Raw genomic sequence first — 22086 nt, 5'->3', positions numbered from 1 at the left:
ATTGTGAAATGGTTAAATCACACTAAACAATGTATATTACTTTACATATCATTTTTGTAGTGATATCTTTGTGCTTTTAAAAATTGAGTCATTTAAATATTTTTAAATTATTAAGTATGGTGAGAATTTAAATAACTCTTCTTATTATTAACTTATAACAAATACAGAAAGCTTTGATCTGTATGAATAGTAATGACGCTTGCTTTACAGTCTATTATATAATCAATTTGTTCGAGTTCCATGTGTAGTAGAATTGGTTAATAGTTGAGTCAAGCAGTCACTACTGTCTAGGTAATCCAGAGAAGAGGATAGGAATTTCTTGAACATATTGTCCTAATACCGTTTTACATATTGTTATATTTAATCCTCACCAAGATTGCGTGAAGCAGCTATGATCCTTCACACCTTACAGATGAGGTACCTGAAAGTAAAAAATAAGCTTAAGTCTGGTATTTGCAAAGAATGGAGCAGTAATGTCTTCAACATTGACAGCTAGACCTTCATAATGACCTGGAGGAAGGGCTCCAATTTAGGAATCCCCAGTCCAAACAGTAGCACAGGGTGAGCTGATTGCCAGGCTGCAGCCCACCCAGTTTCACTTCACCCAAGGGCCCTCTACATATATAAACACCCCAGTGTACCAGTGTAGAGGGCCAAGCTCTCTCCAGATCCTGAAATGGGCACTGAGGCCCGGAGGTGCATGCACTGGGGCACAGCCTGTCCACAGAAGACCAGAGAAGAGGCCAAGACAGACTCTGAGACAAACCTGGGACAGGTTGAACATCACGATCTACAAGGGAGAGCCCAGGCCACAGAAGACAGCTTTCCATGAACCTCCCACACTGTAGGAAAGGGCCCAGCCAGAGGACCAGAGCAGGGACTTGCAAAGCATGGGCTCCTGAGCAGGGACCACTCTTGCTCAAGTCAAAGGCAGTATTAGAGCAGTTGACTGATGCTCCTAAGACCACACTGCAGCTAGGAGCCAGAACCCAGATGGAGTCAATTATCATAGTGATAATTATTATGGTTACAGTGGTACCTATCATACACTAAGTGCTTACTATTTCCATTTACTCTTGTATATACTTTCTGTGTACTAATTCAATTAATCCACGTAACTTCCACGTGAGGGATGTTGTAGCATTGCCACTGTTTTAGAGGAGGAAACTGGCATGAAGAGCTTAGGTAATTTGCCCAAGGCACACAGTACAGTGAAGCCACCATGTCACTTAATTTGCTCTTAAATTTCAAAGACATGAGGATACTTGAAGTCACAGTCATCGAGAATTACAGCTGGAAGGAAACAAATATAATCTAGTTCTCCTCTTCCCATGACAGTTCAGGAGACAGAGGTCCTGATTTGCTTGTGGGTGTTATTGCACATGAATCTCCAGTGCATATATCATCTGCTGAAGAGGAGAAGCCTGATGTCTTCAAAACTGAGCTCTTAAGAGTACTGCAGAGTGTAGGAATGAGCAGTGGTCTCTAAACTCTGGACCTTAAATTTTCTCACAATAAGGAATCTTTTTCTTTAAGCATAAACATTTATTATTGCTCTAAGCAAGACTAAATCTCTGGAAACAATTAGCCTATGGAAGGCAGTATGGTCAGAAGCAGCACTCAGACATGCACACTTTGCTCTGCTCTGCTGTGGAGTCTTTCTGGCTCCCAAAGACCACCTGCCACAAGACCTGTGCTATACAAAGGGTAGAAGAGTGAACACGGAGGTCAAAGAGCACAGCCACATACCTAGTTCCTCTACTTTTTTCAGTAACTGGGTAATGACATTTTTTCAACTTTAGTAAGTATTCTTCAGGGTAGATAAGCTAGGAGACCATCGCTGTGGGTATGAGCTATAGAAGGAAACACTGATTTCTCTACAATGTTCCCATAATGCTTTGGAAGTAATAAGCAAAACTGTGCAGGTCATGTACATCATCTGCCATGCACTCTGCCTGTTTCCTCTAAATCCACGTAAAACCAATTGTATCCAAAGGTTATGGATTTGCTCCTTGTGAGTACAAAGCCAAAGAGCATGAGCAGAAGACAAGAGCATGGAGAAGGACTTATGACCACCATGAGTAGGAAGCACCAGAGTTCTCAGCAAAGCAGTGCCCTCCCTGGAGAACAGAAGCAGGGGGTTCCATTCCGGGAGCCTGTAGAGACTCACTTTAGGGGCAGGCGTGTTCCTGAGCATGCTTGGTTTAAGGTATGCATTTCTGGACAGGCTCATCTTGTTACTGGGAGTGAAGTTACCACTACTTGGCTCTACAAAAATTTGGGAAACAAAGGCTGTGAAGGAAAACAGCTTTATTCAAAACCAGCCTTGAGGAAGATAGAGGAGGCCATTCTTTCTCCAAGATCCATCTTGCAGCAGCTGAGGTGTACAGACAGCTTTCATCAGAGGACAGGTGGATGGTGGGTCAAAGGGCCGGAAATGTACATGTGCAGATTCAGTTGGGCTGTGCTAATCAGAAACATGTCACAGTTCATTTCATTAGTACCTGGGGCTAGGCGGAGGCTTCCCGTGTCCACTCTCAGCGGGAGGAAACTCCACATGCCAAAAAGCAGTTATCAGGAAGTTCTGTTTAAAGTTGCTTTTAGTTTTAAAGGGGCTCTGTTTCAGTTTGCCCCTGTTTGGTTATCCCTCCATCCTGCGGCCTTGTGGTGTCATGTCACCTGGCGACAGTTTATTGTTGTATTGGTGTGTAGATCCCATCATGGAACTCCACTGTATAAGGATCCAGATACTTGTTCCTAAAGGAAACAAAGCCTGAAATATTTAAAAGCTCTGAAAGACAGAGAATAATAAGAACAAAGCAAATCCAGTCAGCATAGTAGATTTGAGTTGATAATCTCTTTAATTCTAATATATTTATCTAATCAAAGAAAACCAACTTGTCTCTAGAAGTAGTCTGTCAGAGATTTGTATCAAAGACTGTCTGTTAGCTAGCTACCTGATACACACTAAGGTTAATTTCATTGTGTAGAAAACTAATCCTCACATTTTCATCTTTAGAATTTAGGTACATTACATGGAATTGTAAAAGAAAAAAAAATTTAATACAGGCTATAAGAATCAACGTTTATTTTCCAATTAAGAATACATACATATATGTATGCATGGGTATGTGTGTATATATTTAAATGTTCTTTGTAAGCCAAGTTGCAATGCATACAGTATAACTGAGAAACCCCTTTTAAAATAGCCAGTCTTGAACATGTTTTATACCCAAACTTTTAACCTTAAATTCTTCTTGAGATAGCAGATGAATAAAGTTTGCCCCTTAACTAGAGACATGGCTCATGTTATCTAAAATGACAAGAATAATACAGAAGATTATTATTACATAGAGAGCTTAACAACCTACCAAAAAGATTTAGTTGCCTTGACAGTATGTCAAGATAGTAATCATGATTTACACCATTGTATCCAGACTATGGGGTTTTTAAAGTGTTAGATATTTGTATCAATAAAACAGATCCCAGGGATCCAAGATTGCAGGCTAGAGGGAGGAGCATTGGTCACTCCATGACCTGGGAATACTGCTTCTCTGGGAGTGATAGAGGGACCCCCACAGCTGCTCCCGAGCAGGGTTCCAGTTCTAAGCATCAGAGCAGAAACCCCAACTACTCGCCCACACAGGGCTCCCGGGTGCCTGAGCGGGACCACTGGAATCAGCACCCACACAGGACTCCTGGCCATCCTCCTGAGCAAGAATCCCAGACGCTGATCCCATGCAGAACACTCGGCTGCTACCCACACACAGGAACTCTGGCTGCCACTCCTGTGTGGACCCCCATTTACCAATGTGGGACTCCCCAGATCACCTCCATCTTGGGATTCTGCGGCCACTGCCATAGTCTCCTACGTAGGGCAGCCTGCCTGCACTGGAGACATTGCATAGGAACTGAAGACAGCCGACAGCCACAACCCTGCACGCCACAGAGCTCATCTCTGAACACGTCACCCAATGCCATTGCCTAGCCCCCACAACCCAACCCAACTCCCATTGCTGAAAGCAGCCGTCTCCATCTTGGGTCACCTTTGTTGTCATCTTTAGTTGGGGCAACTCCCAGTTTGGAACACCGGCTGGGCAGGTACCTATAATCCCCAATTCCCCGCTCTTCCCAGCAGCTGTTAACCCAGCATAGTGACTTCCCAGTACAAAATAGCTCTACAAGACAGGTGTGCAGTCCCCAGAGCACAACCCACAAGACCTCTGGAAACAAAGGTCCCTGTTAGGAAGTAGAAAGGGAAAGGGTGAGTGAGATACAGTTTAGAGACCAGGAACTGTGAGGTCTACAGGCGATATAAGGAGATAAGACACAAGACCTTTATTTTATTTTTTATGTGGTGCTGAGGATTGAACCCAGCACCAAGTGCTCTGCCACTAAGCTACAACCTCAGCCCTGAATCCAGGGACTCTTTACCACTGAACTGCAATCCCAGACCTTTTTATTTTTTGAGACAGGGTCTCACTAACATGCTAATACTGGCCTTGAATTTGCAATCCTCCTGCCTCAAACCTCCTGAATCACTGAGATTATAGGTGTACACCACCACACCTGGCTAATACTCATTATTTTTCAAGACTCCTGTCTATAAGAGAGACATACATCAATCCTTAAAAATCTTTTAATGTAAGATTTTAACAATAAACTCCCAAACTTAAGAGATTCAAGATGTTAGATTAGAGGAAGTTTGACTTTCCAGTCTCTCTGTGGCTCAGAATCCAAGCAGCAGGTGTACTAGTTCTCAGTGAGGTGGGTGAAAAAGGGAATGCATTGAAATTCAATATTGGACAGAGACTCTTAGAGACCCAGAAATTCAGACGCATTGAATAAAGGACATGAAAGAGTACACTGGAGCCAAGCCAGCAGCGGCAGCCCTGCCAGTCACATCAGGGGGAGGGATACCATAAACAGAAAACAAAAGAAAATGGGCACAGAAAAACCTGTAGAACAGAAAAGCAGCCTGAACTTAGCTGGTCTGGAGGCTGCACTCCTATTTGAAAAGTGTTCTGTTTCTCAATTGGCAAGTGGAGAGGTGAGGTAGGAGCCATCTTGAGGCCACACTGCAGCTTGCTGCCGGGGAACCAGGAAACCCTAGCAAACACTGCCATGCTGTGCTGGCAGGTGCCAGCCGTGTGGCCAGGAGTACCTAGCAGAAAGTGAGTGAAGCAGGCCCAGAGCCTGGACCCAGGGGATTGAAGTCTGAGACTCGGAGGAGAGTATAACTCACTTTCCCTTTGAGTCCAGCTGCTGAAGAGGGTCTGAACTCGTGGGTGTATGTAAACATGGGGACTGAGCCTGGGAAGGCCACACTTGTGGGTGTTGAAACGTGGGAGGCCTGTTGAGGGTTGACTCCCCTGCCCTACAAGTGCAGATCTCTGGAGGCCATTGAGATCTAGATGCCCAGTAGAGATTGGCATCTGCCTGCCTAGGTCTGTGCTGATCTAATCTCAGAGCAGAAAAGATAACACCAAATCCAAAGGCCTGAATAAAGCTAAATTCCAGCCACAGGACCTTTCAGTTAGAACTCTGCACCAACCCCGCCCTGGGAGTGCACCAATCTGGTCTGTCCAGACCACACTCCAAGTGACAGTACTTCCCATTATGTCCTACCTTATACCAGCCTCAGCTCCAGGCCTGTCCAGCCGGCAGCTTAGTGAGTAACTCAAAAAGAGGAAGGGGTTAACAACCCCCATCCCTGGTTCTTAGGGGTACATAGCTCAAGAAAAAAACAGAAAAGACAATTCTGGCATCCATCCTTGCCACAGTTCTGACCACCTCAGTGGAGAAACCATTTCATGTTTGATCAAGATTGTGAGTGTGTGTTGTTGTTGTTGCTGTGTTGACTTGCTTATGGAGTTATATAGCTAGATAAGTTTCCTTTTTAATCATTTTTATTTGTTTTGCTGTTGTTGTTGTTTGTTTCACTGTTTTGTCTTTTAGGGTTAGAGGTATTATTTATTTTTTTCAGTTAATTGCTTTTCTTTCTCTTCTTTCTTATCCCTCTACTGGCCAAATGCTCTTGTTCTCTCTTTTTCTCTTTCTATTTACTTTGTTCCTCCTATTTATTTTTTCTCCTCTGTCTTTATAGCCATCACTTGCTACATCTCTTCTGCTTTCTCTCGGTTCACAATTTTGAACATTCTGACCTTTTGTCCTGCCCTGCCATTCATGTTGTTGAGGATGGCACAGTAGACCCCTACTGTTCACTCTAGTGCCAGATCTAGTTCAAAACTATTATTGTTTCTGCTGTCAATTTCTGGTCCCACCATTCCTGGTTTTGTTATAATTAGTGTTTAGCTATTATAGGAGGCACTAGGAATTTATATTAATATTGTAAGTTATTTGCTGCTATTATTTGTCCCTTCCCCTTCTATGAGGTGCTGGGAATCTCCTGGGACACTACAAGTTTCAAGGGTAGAGACTTTTCTGCTAAACTTCACCCAAAACCCAGCCAAGAGATAGCACCTTATTCCCCACACAAATTAACCATACTCAAATTTCAAGGACACTTGAATACAAAGAATAGGTTAGACAAAACCCCCAAACCAATGACCAGGCCCCAAGTAAGAATGGCTCCATGGGGCACTCAGGTCCCACTCATGGACATTATTCGTACAGCAAAAACAGAATTAGTATAGCCTGTGGAAACCACACCTATGAACAGTCTCAATTAAGGCTGTTACCATTCCTTTGTAGAATGTACAGAGTTGTTAACTGAAGAAGAGCAATCATGACACGTGTGCCTTACATAGCCTGCTGTGTACAACACAATTGCCAGATCAAAAAGAAAGATCCCACTCCTGTGAGACCAACCAGGACAGTGGTATCCTCAAGCTCTGACACAATACAGACTGTATCAAAATACACTAATCATTACCAAAAAAAAAAAAAAAGCAAGGAAACTATACTATAAAATCCACTTGGAAATACATTGAAAATTTCACAACACACACACACACACACACACACACACACACAATATACCTTAACACTTTGCCAAAAGAAGGCTGCATCCCAAAAAGGTCTATACCTAAGCATAGAAGAGAAACATATTCCGACAGATGCACAAAACCCATCACAGGAATATAAGAAATATGAAAATACAAAGTAACATGACACCAGCAGCTGACTCCAAGGTATTTAAGTGGAGGAAATACCTGATAAAGAATTCAAAAGAATTATTATAAAAAAAATTATCAATGAATTCCAACAGAACACTTAAAAATAACTGATTCAATTAAGGATGCTATTACAGGTTAAGAATGAGAAATGCAATGAGATAGAAACGTTGAAAAAGCAAACAAATCTTTGAAATGAAAGGTACAATAAGTCAAATAAAATGTTCAGTTGAAAGTCTCTCTAATACAGCAGACCACACAGAAGACAAAGTGACTGACTTGGAACACAGACAGTATTAAAGTAAAGAAAATAAACAAACATGGCCATAATATATAAGAACACTGGGACAATATTAAGAGACTGAATTTAAGAACCACTGTAACCAAGAGGGTTGAAAATGTAGGCAAATGGAATGGGTTAATTCAGGGAAACAGTAACAGAAAGTTTCCCAAACCTTGGGAATGATATCAACATCCAAACACAGGAGGCATGCAAAACCCTAAATAGACAAGATCAAAAAGCACTCCAGCTGGGCATGATGGTGCATGCCTATTATCCCATGGCTCTGGAGGCAGAGGCAGGAGGATCACAAGTTCAAAGCCAACCTCAGCAACTTAGCAAGGCCTTAAGTAATTCAGTGAGACCCTATCTCAAAATAAAATATAAAAAAAAGGGATAGGGATGTGGCTCAGTGGTTAAACTCTCCTGGAATCACTCCCCAATAACGAAAAAATAAGGACTCATGACACAATATAATTTAAATTCCTAGCATACACAACAAAAACAGAACTTTAAGTCTCAGAAGAAAAATGTCAGGTCACATTTAGAATCTATCCAATCAAAATTACTGCTAATTTCTCAGTACAAGCTCTAAAGTCCAGGATGACTCAGAATGATGTACTCCAACCTCTGAAACAAAATAACTGTGTCAAGTTTGTTATATCCAGCAAACCTATCCTTTAGAATTAAACAGGAAATTAAAAAAACCTTCCAATATAAGCAAAAGTTTAAAGAATCCAGGAATACTACTAAGTCACTACTACAGAAAATACTTAAATAAATATTACACAATGAGAAAATCAAAAACAAACTCCAGATCTTGCAAAGGGACAAATATCATTTGAAGAGTAGTAAGCAAATGAAAACTAAAACCAAATTAAACATTAGAAATAAATCAAAATAGCAGGAATTAATAAACATCTCTATATAATAACCTGACTCTAAATGATCTAAATGCTCAAATTAAAAGACACAGGCTGGTAGAATGAGCCAGAATACAAGAACCAACCAACTTAAGTTGTTTGTAAGAGACTCACCTTAGGCAAAGGTTGAAAATGAAGGGATGGAAATTGATATATTGTGCAAACACAATTAAAACAAAACAAGCAGTAGTGGCAACTCATAGATAGCTTGAACTCAAAGATGACTTCAAGCCAAAATTAATCAGAAGAGACATAGAAGGTCACTTTATAATGGTAAAGGGAACAATCCAACAAGAAGATATAACAATAGTACATATTCATTCTTCAAATGTTGGTGTGCCTAATTACATAAAACAGACACTACTTAACCTAAAGACTCAGATAGACCCAAGTACAAAATATTAGGTGATTTCAACATACCTTTCACCAATAGATAGTCATCCAGACATAAACTCAGTTAACATTCTTTTCACCTAAAAAGTATTACAAATCAGACATCTACAGAATATTTCATCAAATAACAGCTGAATTAACTTTCTTCTCAGCTACTCCTGGAATAATCTCCAAAACAGATCATATTTTTAGCCATAAAGCAACTCTTACTAAATAAAAAAATCAAAATAATCCCTTGCATTTTATCAAATCATAATGGAATAAAATTAAAAATCAACAACCACAAAGCTAGAGGAAGTATATGAACATGTGAATTTGAACAATTCATTTTTTAAATTATGGATAGAGGAGATCGGGGAGAAATTTTAAAACTCTTAGAATCAAACAAGAATAGTGACACAACGTAATAGATGTGCTAGGATACTATGAAGGTGGTTCTAAGAATAAATTTACAACTATGAGTATTTACATTAAAAAATCAGGAAGATCCCAAATTAAAAAAAAAAAAAACTACTGATGCATCACAAGGCCCTAGAAAAACAAGAAAAAAAAATCCAAAACCAGTAAAAAGGAAGGAAATACTTACAATTAGAGCTAAAATCAATAAGAGAAAGAATTTTAAAATAATACAAAGAATCTATGAAATAAAAAAAGTTTTTTTTGAAAAGAAAAAAAAAACAAGATTGATAAAGCTTTAGCCAAACTAACCAAAAGAAAAAGAGAAAGACCCAAATTAATAAAATTAAAGATAAAAAAGGAAATATTACCACAGACATCACAGAAATTTTAGAGCATCATTAGGGACCATTTTGAGAAATTATACCCCAACAAATAGAAGAAATGGATAAAATTCTAGACTCATATGATCTACCAAAATTGAATCAAGAGGACATAGAAAAATTAAACACGTTGATAACTAGCAATGAGATAAACCAGTAATAAAAAAAAATTCCAAAAATAAGAACCCAGGACCAGATGGATTCTCAGCTGAATTCGACCAGACCTATAAAGAAGCACTAAGGCCAATGCTCCTCAAATCATTCCACAAAATGGAAAGGAATGGAACACTTCCAATTCATTCCATGAAGCTAGTATCATACTCATACCCAAACTAGATAATAACATATCAAGGAAAGAAAACTACAAACCAATATCCCTGATTAATTTAGATGCAAAAATCCTTAATATAATATTAGTAAATAGTATTCAACAACATATTAAGATTTTACTTCATGTAAAAATTGGTTTTACCCCAGAGATGTAAGGATGTTTTAATCTATGGAAATCAATAAATGTAATTTATCACATAAATAGAATTAAGGACCAAAAAATCTTAGTCATCTCAATATATGCAAAGAAAGCCTTTGACAAATTTCAGCATCCATTCACAGTAAAAATACTGAAGAAAAACTAGGAATAGCTGAACCTAGCTCTGCATCATAAAAGCTATATATGAAAAACCCAAAACCAACATCATAGTAACTGGGAAAAAAACGAAAGCATTCCCTTTAAAATCTGGACCAAGACAAGGATGCCCACTATCACCACTCCAATTTATATATTACTAGAAATTCTAGCCAGAGCAGTTAGGCAAGAGAAGGAAATAAAAAGGATAATAATAGGAAAGGAAAATGTCAAACATCACTGTTTGCAGATGATATGGTCCTATACTTAGAAGGGTCCAAAAAGTTCCACCAAAAGACTGCAAAATAAATAAATTAATCAAAGTAGGTTACAAAATCAACATACAAAAATAAATAGCTTTCCTATATACCTATATGATATCTTCTGAGAAAGAAACCAGGAAAACAATCCCATTCACAATAGCCTCAAAACAATAAAGTAAAATATCTACGAATAAGTCTAACCAAGGGGCTGAAAGACTTCTACAATGAAAACCATGGAATATTGAGGAAAGAAATTGAAGAAGACACAAGAAGATGGAAAGACTTCCCATGTTTATGGATACGCAGGATTAACATTGCTAAATGGACATATTACCAAAAGCAATATACAGATTCAATGCAATCCCCATCAACCTAGCAATAACAGTCTTCACAGAACTAGCAAACACCACCCTCAAATTCATTTGGAAGAATAAAAGACCCAGAATAGCTAAAGCAGTTCTAAGCAAACACACACACACACACACACACACACACACACACACACACACACACACATGAGCTTTATTCAGTCATTAAGAAAAATGAAATTATGTCATTTGCAGGAGAATGGGTAAAACTTAAGAACATTATGTTAAGCAAAATAATTCAACTCAGAAAGTCAGGGTTTGTAGGGTTTCTCTCACATGTGGAACTAGAGAGGAAAAAGGGAAAGAAGCCGAGGTGGGCTATCATGAAAACTGAAAGGAGTCCAGTAAAGTGGAAGAGAGGCCCCAGGGGAGAGAGGAGGAAAAGCAACAGGGCAGACCTGGGGATTCCGCTGAACGATTCATATCGGTATATTGTGCACATTTACCAATATGTAACAAAGAGTCCCACCGTTATGTATAATTATAATGCACAAAAAATAAAAGCATTAAAAGACATTACTATCCTATGTCTTGAGGTAGAAAGTAAAAGACATTTAAAAGTAATACAAATCCAGAAGAAGTAAACAGATATGAAATCAAATTAGAAACATAGATCTACATTCACTGCCAAAAGAAATAGTCCTTTTTCTAGTGAAAAAGATTCTACAACATTTAACTGCAGCAAACTAGGCTCTGGATATCATCAGAGCACAAGAGACATTTAATCACTTTGAGGGGCATTTTATAAAAGAAAGAAGTGAAACACTTCGCTGATTAGAAAAGTAAAACACAGGTAGTTTGTACAGAAACCATAAATGGAAAGTTTCTGAGTTGTTCTACAAGCAACACCACATAAACTCATTTTCTACTCTACATTAAAAAAGGGACTGATGTTTGTTTCCAGAGAATTTTTTAGAAGGAACATTAAAATCAAATGAAAACAGGCTTGCAATTAGTTTTCACTGGAAGCTAATTAACATTCATTTCATTTTTTAAGCAATGACAAACAGAGTCTTTAAATTAACATGAATCTTTTTTAATAAGGGTGTTTTGAAAATAAAACAAAATAAGCAATTTAAGTACATAGAATCAAAAAGTGTATTAAACAAAGTAAACAAAATAGGAGTTCATACTAAAGTTATCCTGGGTATCCCAGGGAGAGAGATTTCGAGGACCCTGGGCTGTTTGCTCTGGTATGTTTTAATTAAGTTTTGCTTTTTTTTTTTTTTTTTTTGAGGCTTTTCTGATGACTGAAGAAAGAGTCATGCTAATGAAATGTCAAAAGTGTTGGTCAGTTAAATATGCTGCTTTTAGGAAGTCCTCCCTAATGTTTCACTATGAGCTGAAGATTCCTTCTTTGCATCTAAGAAAGCCCTATACACCAAGGGGTATGTGTGCCAGCTCAAGGTACCGGGGAGACCAGGCCATAACTACTTACTCCTCCTGGACAAGTGGCCGGAATGGGGAGTGGGGTATGTTCCTCTGAAGATTTATGCAGATAAGTCTGTCCTGCAGCCATCACATTTTGGCCTTTTTCAAGTCAGTTGTCAAGTAACAAACAAAACAGCTGCCTGAATCAGAGTGTGCTTTTAGATGTACAGACATGCAGTGTTACAGTGGATACTAACTCCTTTTTAATCATGGAGAAAAACAAGAAATGAAACCAAAATCAAACCACATGGTTCTCCTCAAAAAGACAAAACAGCTGGGAATTTGGCTGTCAGCATTTTATACACATTCCCAGGTGAAGCCCCCAGATGGCTACCCAATGGAGGGTGAAGGGCTTATTTCAGGCGCTAATAGTGCAGATCAAATTCTCAGGGGCACCCTACAGTGGCTCTCCAGGCTGGAACCCATCTGTTTTCTGAAACCTTCCTCTTTTACCAACAAAACTGTACAGGCATTTGATGCTGCAGCGGTAAAGAAGGGAGTAACTGGGATGGAAGATGTCCAGGCAGCTCCTGGGATTCCCCGGAAATTCCCACTGCACTTTCCTCTAGCCGTGAGCAGTCCACCCCTTTCTTCCTCAGTGTCATTAGTCTCCTCTATGGAGACTGCTGGGCCCAGGGGTGGGGGACTCTTTCTCCCTGATGCTTAACAAAAACTATTACTGGGAACAAAGTTTCCACCACTGGACTCCACTAAAATTCATCAGACAAATTTTGGTGAAGAAAAATAGGCATATTCAAAGTCGGCCTTGAGACAGGGAGGGTCTGTCTCCAACCTCAGTCTCTGGGGGGCTCAGGTGTGTGAACATCTTGTATAAGAGAAGGGGAATACAGGGGGACAGGAGGCAGGAAAGGGCCATACATAGATGCAGTGGGTCTGCCAATGAGAAACTTGACACAATGCGTTTCCTGGGCACCTGCAGGGGTTCCCTGGTGGCTTCTCAGTTTCCATTCTCAGCAGGAGGAAACTCCAGATGCAGAAAAGCAATTATCAGGAAGCTCCCTTTAATTTTAAAGTTACTTTGAATCATAAAGGGCTCTATTTCAAGCTCAAGGTCATAAAGCACGTAGTAAAAGGTTAAAATGACAGACACATTAAGGTAGTGGATGCCAGTGTTTCTGGGCATCCTCTATTCGACATGATCCAAGTTTACCCAGGAGCCCAAATGGGAAGAGTTAGAGTGATCTCATGGTCCTGAGGATCATGGCTAGATCTTCAAAATTTTCCACAAAAGTTTAGGTGAAACAAAGGAAAAGACACTATGAAGGTGCATTAATGTATGAGCTTGCCCTGAAGATGCCCTGGCTTAGTAGCCAGCACAGTCACACAAGTGAGCCCAGTGGACAGCACTGGGCTCCTCAGCACTGACCTGGGACTGCCAATCTGCATGAGGGTGTTTTTTTAATATTTAAAAAAAATTAGTTGTTGATGGATCTTTATTTTATTCATTTATTTATATACAGTGCTGAGAATGGAACCGAGTGCCTTACATGTGTGAGGCAAGCACTCCACCACTGAGCCACGAGCCCAGCCCAGCATTAGGGTTTGATCAAAGTAGCACTGATGAAACTAAAGTGAGTTTGCTTTCTTTTGAGAGGTCAGAATTGATTCAAACCCACATTTGTAAAAGCATTTAGACCAGGAGCTTTTCCCATTCCAGTCTCTAACTTATCTTTGTGAGTTCATGGGCATTTTGATCATATCCTTGACTCATACTTTTGTTAAGAATAAAAGAGGGGCAGGAGTTGTAGCTCAGTGGAACAGCGCTTGCCTAGCATGTGGGAGGCATATAAATAAATAAAAATAAAGGTTCATGCACAACTAAAAAAAATAACAATAAAAGAGATAAGTTCACACTGAAGAAAAACAGCAAAGGAGGGGGATTTCCTGAAACATTTTCATAACCCATATTTAACCAGAGTCTGTTTTGTTTTTCATTTCTGAATGTCTGAGTCAACCCTTCAGTGCTTTTTACCTATGTCTACATTTCTTTCTTTCTCTCTTCTTTCCTTCTCAGGTCCTCACAGAAGCTAAGTTTCCTTACACAGACACCTCACTTCCACACTAGCACTCCTTCAGTTCCCCCCACACTGTGGACTCTCACCTCTCCCTTGAAGGCTTCTCAGGAAAAGGCAGCTTTCTCCTGAAGCCTTTGGAGGCCGACTAAGATCAGTTTCAGATAATCATAGTTTTAAATGACCCCACTCTTATCATCACCATGGTGACGACTATTGCTAATCCATCAGCACTGGACACACCACTAGCAGAACTGCACTAGGACAAGCTTTGTGCCCAGATGCAGGGAAAGCCCAGTCCAGCCACACTCTGTTCAGGGCCCCCAGGGAGGCTGCGTGCGTCAGGAGATGTTGGGAGCCCATGAGATCAGCAGGACCACGGGACAAAGGAGGTGGAGTTTCGCGATCACTCCTGTTTCCCTGTCCCTCTCATGGGTTGTGGCTGCTTGGTGATGGCAGATTTTCTTCCTGTCTGTTCCATGGCACTTGTGGACAATGGCCAAGTCAAGAGGGAGAAGAGAGGCAGCCAAGAGGCACGTCAGCTGTCAGAGAGCAGGAACTGGGGGAAACATGGACGCCTGCGGATAACTTTCTAAACCACACACACCTTACTCCCCAAAGCAGTCTCCACTGGGGTCCTTGGCTCTGATGTCCCAGTGAACAGCACTCAGAGTGAGGGCTGCCAGAGCAGGCAGTGAGTCTGTGCAGGTAGTGCACTGCACAACTTCAGGGTGCCCCGGGAGCCACATGAATGTGGATGACACATCCTTGCAGCTGTACAAGATGGAGAGCCTCTGGCACTAGCCTTTGCTGTAATGCAGAACCTGAAATGACTCTGGAAGGGAAAGTGCAATCCTTACCCAAAGCTGCTTCTCTTAAGAGGCACAAAGTCATAGCAAGGCTGGTCTGGCCATGGGGCAAGGAGGTATTTCTGACTAGGTTCTGATGGAGCCTGTTCTCTCCTGAGAATCCAGCCCTGATCAGGTGAAGTCTCATTGCATGCCATGGAGAGAGGTTTGCTGCAACTTGCCCTAAAGGCACACTTTCTGATGCTCTCTCTGATTCATTTGGACACACATCTACCGAGGGTCAAGCAACCAACTGGACTTTCTGGAGATCTGGCACAATCTCTGCCTTTAAGGAGCATCCAATTTTATTGGAAAGAAATCAGAACATATTACAATTTTAAAAACAGACTGGGTTAGAAGTTTAGATCATACTTAAGTCCAAAATTGCCCGATACAGACTGACCTTGTAGAGGGACGCCAGGGAGGGGAGACTGCCTCTGGCTGGCCAAGGTGAGAGCTAGTGAAGAAGGAGGGCGAGGGGGTGCTGCAGGGTCTAGGCTGGGCAGGGTGTAGGAGACCTGGGGCAGGGGAAGGGGCATTCAGCAGGAGTCAGGGAGTCCCTCTCCTGCACAGCTGAGGAGATGCCACCTGCAGCCAGCATTTCAGTGAGGCTTCTTGTGTGTTAACAATGGTGCTCAGAAAGAAGCAGGGACTCAGACGTGTGGATGGGTCTCACAGGAAGAGACAGAGGCACCCACGACTTCCAAACAGCTCTGGCCATCACCGTGTCCCTTCCTTTGTTTGGTGCTGAGATGCTGCATGTGGAAGTTGGCCAGCTGAGAAGGGAGATGGCCGAGGAGGCGGGCAGGCTGCAGGTGGCTGGATAGGAGGGCCTCCCTTACACAGGTGAGCTACAGTGCAGTGGGACCCTTCAGCGTGAGCAGAGCCCTTTGATTTACTGCAGTTGGAGAGCAATGATACCATCAATTTTACGAATTTTCTATGTGAGTGTCGCCCCTCAGATATATGGAGGACAGAGGGCATGAGGTTTGATCTTCATTAAAACTGAGACTGTAGTCACACATGTGTCAACTTTTACTGTATTTAAGTGTGTGTGGACATGCAAGACACTGAATTGAAACTGGAAACAAAGAATCAGGATTGAGCAAGTCAGGTATCATTCCAGAGCCGTCCTTTACTCTATGGACTTGAGAGTCCCCACAGAGAAGGTAGCAAAAGACTGAGCTGCAGGGCACAGTGACACATGGCTGTGATCCCAGTGACTGAGGAGGCTGAGGCAGAAGGACAGCAAATTCAAGGTCAGCCTCAGCACCTTAGTGAGATGCTGGGATGTAGCCGGGGTAAAGCACCAGCACCAAAATCAACCAGCACCAATCCAAAAGAAAAAAGCACACACACACACACACACAAGAACAGTGGGCTGGGGATAGGGTGATGAGTATGGGGCAAAAGGGAGCAGAAAAAGTTTTTAATCACAAAGAAATACTTCCAGGTGCACCGGAGGGAAAACTGCATCTTTCATGTAGGAGACACCACAATACCAAAATAGAAGGGAGCCCCTGATCTATGTCCCCATTCACTTACCCCACAACCCTCCTTCAGAGCCAGACTTTAAATACATAAACACATGTTCCACCTCCCCTCCTCATCCCAAGGACTCCTCAGCCTTTTGCCCTCTGACTTCATCTTGTGTCTGCACTGGGAACGCTCTCCCAGGGATGCCATGTTATAGCCCCTAGAAACTTGCTGTTCTTCCAGCCACATCGAGACTATTTCCATTTTCTTCTTCCCTAGATTTGTGGCCCCTGAGTCTCCCTCCCCTTGCTTGGGCCCGTCTCCTTCTCCTCCTTCCTTAGCTGACTTAGATACTGATGCTCCTCTGGCTGCCACCCTCTCCCAGGTCCTCTTCCTTTCCCACGCTCCCACTGTCCCTGGGTTACTGTGCACCTTCCTGTGATGGCCGTCACCTCCTGAAATGAGAGAACCCCCAAATCCATATCTCCTGCCCTTTGTGCTGGGAGAGACCCAACACACTGTGGGTGACCCTCAGACACCTGAAGCTCAGCATGTACAAACCTGAGCTTGAGATCTTCACGTCCCAAATTGCTCCTTCTCTTATGTTCATGTCTCAGCGGTAAACACCACCCCCCCCCGCCAGTAGTTCCCAGGTCAGACTCAGGCAGCCTCTTTGACTCTTCTGGCTCTCTCTCTCTCTGTGTCTCTCTGCCAATTACGCACCACATTCAGTTGATCCTACCTCTTGTCGCCTCATGAGTCCAGCCTCACTGTGGTTTCTCTAAACAGGCACCCTGAGCTTTAACCTCATAACTCCAAATGTCTCCAGACTGGTGTTTTTGCCTCAGACTCACCCACCTCTGGGTCTGCACTCCAGGCAGGGTGATCCCCACAAGATGTGAGATGCACACACTGCATCAGTGTCCCTGGTGACATCCCACAGAGCTCAGCATGAGACCCTGCTCCTAGTGTGCCTTATACACAGCTTCCGGATCTGGCCTTGGTGCCCCGTCTCCCCGGCTTCTCTGCTGCACTGTGAGCTACAGCCCCCTGAATGCTAAGATTTTCTCAGTGATGATTGGTGGCTGGTTGGGTGGTTGAGCAAGCCCCAGCTTCTTCAGGAATCATCTGGCTTCATTTGCAGCATTTTTGTTTGTTTGTTTGTTTGTTTGTTTGTGGTGCTGGGGATTGAACCCAGGGCCTTGTGCATAGGAGGCAAGCACTCTACCAACTGAGCTACATCCCCAGCCCTCACACACAGCATTTTAAAAGCAGCTGTGTTGTCCAGCTGGGCACTGAGTACCTCACCAAGTCTCATCTCCACAGTTGTTTTCTCCTACACTCGCCTCTCTAAAATTCCAAAGCAAGCCACTAAACTCGTAAACCTGAAATCTCCGGCCGTCATCAGTGCTGCCAGGTGGGCCATGAATTTCCATGTGTCCTCAACTCTTCTCAACATTCTGCAATATTTCTCCAATTAAAGCACTAGAGTTTCAATACCAGAGTTAGAAAAAAAAGATTTAATATATTAAATTTGGGGTCTGGGGTTGTACTTCCTTCCTAAGGTGTGATGTATACTAGTTGCTTAATAAATGCTTGTGGGATGGAGTGTTTCTCAGTGACCATGTGAAGTCTCCATGTGTGTTCACACAGAACAGAAAAAAACAACACAATGCTTCTAACACTTAAAGAAACTTCAGGGACAATCAGGAAAAGCTCCCTTTACACAACAATTCTTCCTAATAGAGAGTTATTTACACATTCATATATTTTGCTTTATAAGCACCAAAAAAAAAAAGACACCCAAATTTTAAGAAGCTAGCAATTTATTACTTTACATAAAAACTTCATTTAGATGATACTCCCATGGTGTTAACCATGGAATTAATGTGACTAGCCATAACAATAAAAAATATTTTAAGAAGCATTTTCTACTTAGAAAAAGGATCAACAAATATGGAAATTACTCACTGATAAAACTTACCGTATCTGAGATTTCGTGCCTAAAAATAGAAAAGAGAAATGGCATCAACAAAGAGTAGACAATTTCAATTTTTAAAGTAACGGGAAAGGAAGATTCCCATCCCCAAAACTATGTTTTGAAATATATTATGCAATTGTTAGGTGGACCCCTATGTGTCTAGAGGCCCCCAAGGCCCCTTTAGCTTGGTGTGCAGTTTCAATCGACCGTGGTAGGTTCCCAGGCACAGCAGGCTATGGATGCAGAGCCTCATGGCTCGATCCCTCACTGTGCTGCTCACAAACACAGACATCTGGGCTGAACTGCCTGCTGGGGACACCAACTATGCCCAGCCACCTGTCAGTCCACATCTCAGGGCAGCTGCTCATCATCTGCTGCCTTTCCCCGGATTTTTGAACCTAACAATCTAAAAGATTCTCAGAAGCATCCTGTATATGAATACAAATTATTATTTTTCACTCCTAATTCTAAACACATCAGCTGAGGCTCTGTGATTTTAGACTGAAGAAGACCAAGCCATCATGTCCAGCATTGCCTCTGTAGCAATATATTCTCCACATGTTAAAGAAATAACTTACAATTAAAACTTTGGAAGAGAAAGCCACTTACATGAAAGTCAGAGATCCTGGTAGAAGATTCACAAATGGAGACAACTAAGAGTTGCATTAACTCTGACTTCCCACAGAGTCAGGGATCTCTGGGGCTCTGGCTCTTGGTGGCATAACTGTAACTAGCCTAAGTGCCCGTTATCTGTTTCCTGCTTGCTCCATACTGATTCCCACAGCAGGGCATGCAGTTTTCAAGTTATCAGACTGAGATCTTGTACAGAAATGACTCCCAGGTAAAAACTTAAAAAACAATCCTACTGCCTTTCTCACCTACTCACACAAGAGTCTTAGCCAGCTCACCCCTCGTGAAAAACATATGACCTTGATTCTATTCTTTGAATTTTGGGCTAAAAGCTAAGAATTTGGAGACAAGCATCCTCCTTACAAAGGTGACTTTCATCCCCAAAGTCCTTAAAGTTCCACATCCAGGGCAGGGCACATCCCAGGGCAGGGCACAGGTGTAACTAACACTCTATTCTCCAGCCCCTGGCTCTGCCCTCATCACCCAAGGCAGGAAGAAAGAAAGGACAGTAGAGGTCAGGCTTGGACGTCTCCATGGAAGGAATGGTCACTGGTGACAGGCAGCTGTCACTCTTCTTTCCCCAAGTACTGAGGGAATGTGATGGTGGAATCCAGTCCCCCGGAATTCACAGCAGCAGGGAGGACACTGTGTCTGCTCAGTGCTCTCAGGTTTTAGTTACTGAGGTTCTTCCTCCCAGGTTGTGCCCCCTCCACTGTCTTTCAAGTTGGTGAGAAAATGAATCTGGCATCTCCCTAACTGTGGATGAAAGATTGGATCAGAGTGCAAGACCAGGGGCTGGAGGAGAAGAATCCTGGAATTGCCACTGTGCATGGCATCCCACATCCAGTGACAGAACACATGCTGCCTTACTGGAAGGAAGGGAAACTTAAATGTCAACCCATTGATGCCACAGAGAGTTAGCACAGAGGAGTTGGTCCGCACTTGCTTTGAGGCGGTCCATGGCCCCTGAACTTGAAACAGGTGTAACTTAAAAGCTGCCCAGTGCCTGTGAGTTGTAGCTGTGAACGGTTCTGCCAAGGGAGTTGGCCACATGTGGCAGTGCACACCCAAGGCCTGCTGCAGACTGTTGCCCACCTTCAGGGGTGGGCCCTGCAGGGGCAACGGGGAGTGACACTGGGTGCCTCTCTGCTGCTGTTCCACTCTGAGTCCAGGAAGCAGACAGTAGCTGCTCAGGGCAGGCCTGCTCTGCCTTCTCCTCTCCAGCCCAGGCTGGAGGGCGGTGCGCATGGAGTACTTGGTTACAGCTGTGGCCTTCCTTGGTGATAGACAGCAGGGAGAGGGTGGGCGGTTTCCCCGGGGACAGTCCAGAAACAGACAAGACAGGGACTCTTCAAGACTCTTCAGGGACTCTCTTCAGGCTTTTGAGAGCAGCACCTGAAAACCTTGGTGGATGTTAGGTTCACTTCCCAGTGAAACTGTAAAACTGAAATCAGAGGCATGTAGGTGCTTAGAGGACAGAGATTATGCCTCCCTTTCTCACAATTAAATAAGAGTAAACATCTCAGTTAGTTGTCATCCCCCTAGCAAGATGTCTTCAAGATAACAGGCATTTTCCAAATTTGCCTAATGAAAAATAAGTCAGCCAGCCTGCTTTAATGGAAGTGTGTCCTGGGTTGATTGTCTCTAGAACTTTAAGCTTGGCCTCCTGCTTCAATTGAATCTATTACACTCAATTTCCTGTGAGGCTCTTTCTTTCTTTCTTTTTAACTTTATACTTCTTTTATTTTCATATGAAGTTAAATTCACTTACCTTTTCTTAATCGCCTAGTGACACAAATGATAAATATCAACCCAGAGAATGCAGTGACTATGGCTGCCACTGAAATGAGGAGTGAGTTATGGAGAACAAGAATTTTCTTGATCTTTGAGAAACTGTCTGATTCTGAAACAGAAGGCAGGAAGGCACACATGAGACCACAGCATCATTTCCTTGGTGCAGCTCCTGATTCTTGACATTTTCCCTCCTGGCTTCCCATTACAGCCCCTTGATGGCCTTGACAGATGGGATGCATGGGAAGGCCCCCCCAGGAGTCTACCGCAGAATCAGACTGGCCCAGCCTTTAGCCTAGTGCCTAGAGATTCTCTGTCGCCTGATGGGTGATTGGTAGAATTCCTGGGAATGTCTACAAATTCTTGGCAAGAAAAAGTTATCATTGTATTGAGCTTTGTTCAATGGTTGGACCTCAGACACAGAGAAGATCTACAAAGTCAGATACAACTTCAGGAAAAAGAGAAGCCAATGGTTGACCTGGGAAACTTGTCAAAGGAAACTACTAGTGTTTTTACTTTAAAGCACACGTGCAAACGTAAGCACTAGAGTTTATGTGCCAAGACCTGCACTGATCTATCAAGTGATGTAGACCTACCACCTCCCTCCACTTCCTTCCCCAACAAGGAAAAGGACTCAGTTACACATCCTTTGTGAATATAAACTTGGTTCATTTGTAGTTTCATTTTTATTAAGAAAAAGTTCCAATGTGAGAAACCTGCCTTGGATACCTCCTGATGAAGGAAGCTACTTCCCATGTTGGCACAGGGTCCAACTGGGGCCCTTGAACCTCTAGCTGCTTTGCTGAGCACTCACACAATGCCTCCACCGGACTCTCAAATACAGGATGCTGAGAGGCTGAAGTTCCCAGAGGTACCAAACAGGCACCTGTTGGCTTGAGGAAGATGAGGGAATGGATGCTAGCCAGGCTGCAAAGCAAATGTACCCGACAACCTGACACTCAGAGGCCTTCTTGCCCCTCCTGCTGCCTGCCCCACTGCACTCTAGACACACAGAGGTTAGCTTCTCTAGTGACTTCTACAGACCCCAACCCAGGAGGCCCTCTGTAGCCTGTGCAGATGGCATGTGGGGCAGACCTTGGGGCCATCCTCTCATGTGCTAATTTAATGT

The 22086-nt window shown here is 42.6% G+C and overlaps 1 protein-coding gene and 1 non-coding gene across 5 annotated transcripts in view; both read right to left on the bottom strand.

Moving 5' to 3' along the window:
• Positions 1-2293: 2293 nt before the first annotated feature.
• Positions 2294-22086, bottom strand: part of LOC124083482 (L-selectin) — a 40524-nt gene continuing 20731 nt past the window's right edge. For all 4 annotated transcript variants that reach the window (XM_046430183.2, XM_058574424.1, XM_058574425.1 and 1 more), the window contains 3 exons: positions 20938-21069; positions 18540-18558; positions 2294-2757 (listed from right to left, as the gene is read on the bottom strand). In XM_046430183.2, coding sequence (XP_046286139.1) covers positions 2691-2757; positions 18540-18558; positions 20938-21069 — 218 coding nt within the window. In that variant the 3' untranslated portion in view covers positions 2294-2690. The remainder of the gene's footprint in view (positions 2758-18539; positions 18559-20937; positions 21070-22086) is intronic.
• Trnar-ccu (transfer RNA arginine (anticodon CCU)) lies at positions 17729-17802 on the bottom strand. Its single transcript has one exon. It is a non-coding gene; the product is annotated as a tRNA-Arg (tRNA).

Source organism: Marmota monax, unplaced genomic scaffold (genome assembly GCF_021218885.2).
Source record: "Marmota monax isolate L192 unplaced genomic scaffold, Marmota_monax_Labrador192_F-V1.1 WCK01_AAM20220418_F8-fsc00055, whole genome shotgun sequence".
Taxonomy (NCBI): Eukaryota; Metazoa; Chordata; class Mammalia; order Rodentia; family Sciuridae; genus Marmota; species Marmota monax.
Note: the sequence above shows the minus strand (reverse complement) of the source record. Positions and strands in the feature narration are given on the sequence as shown.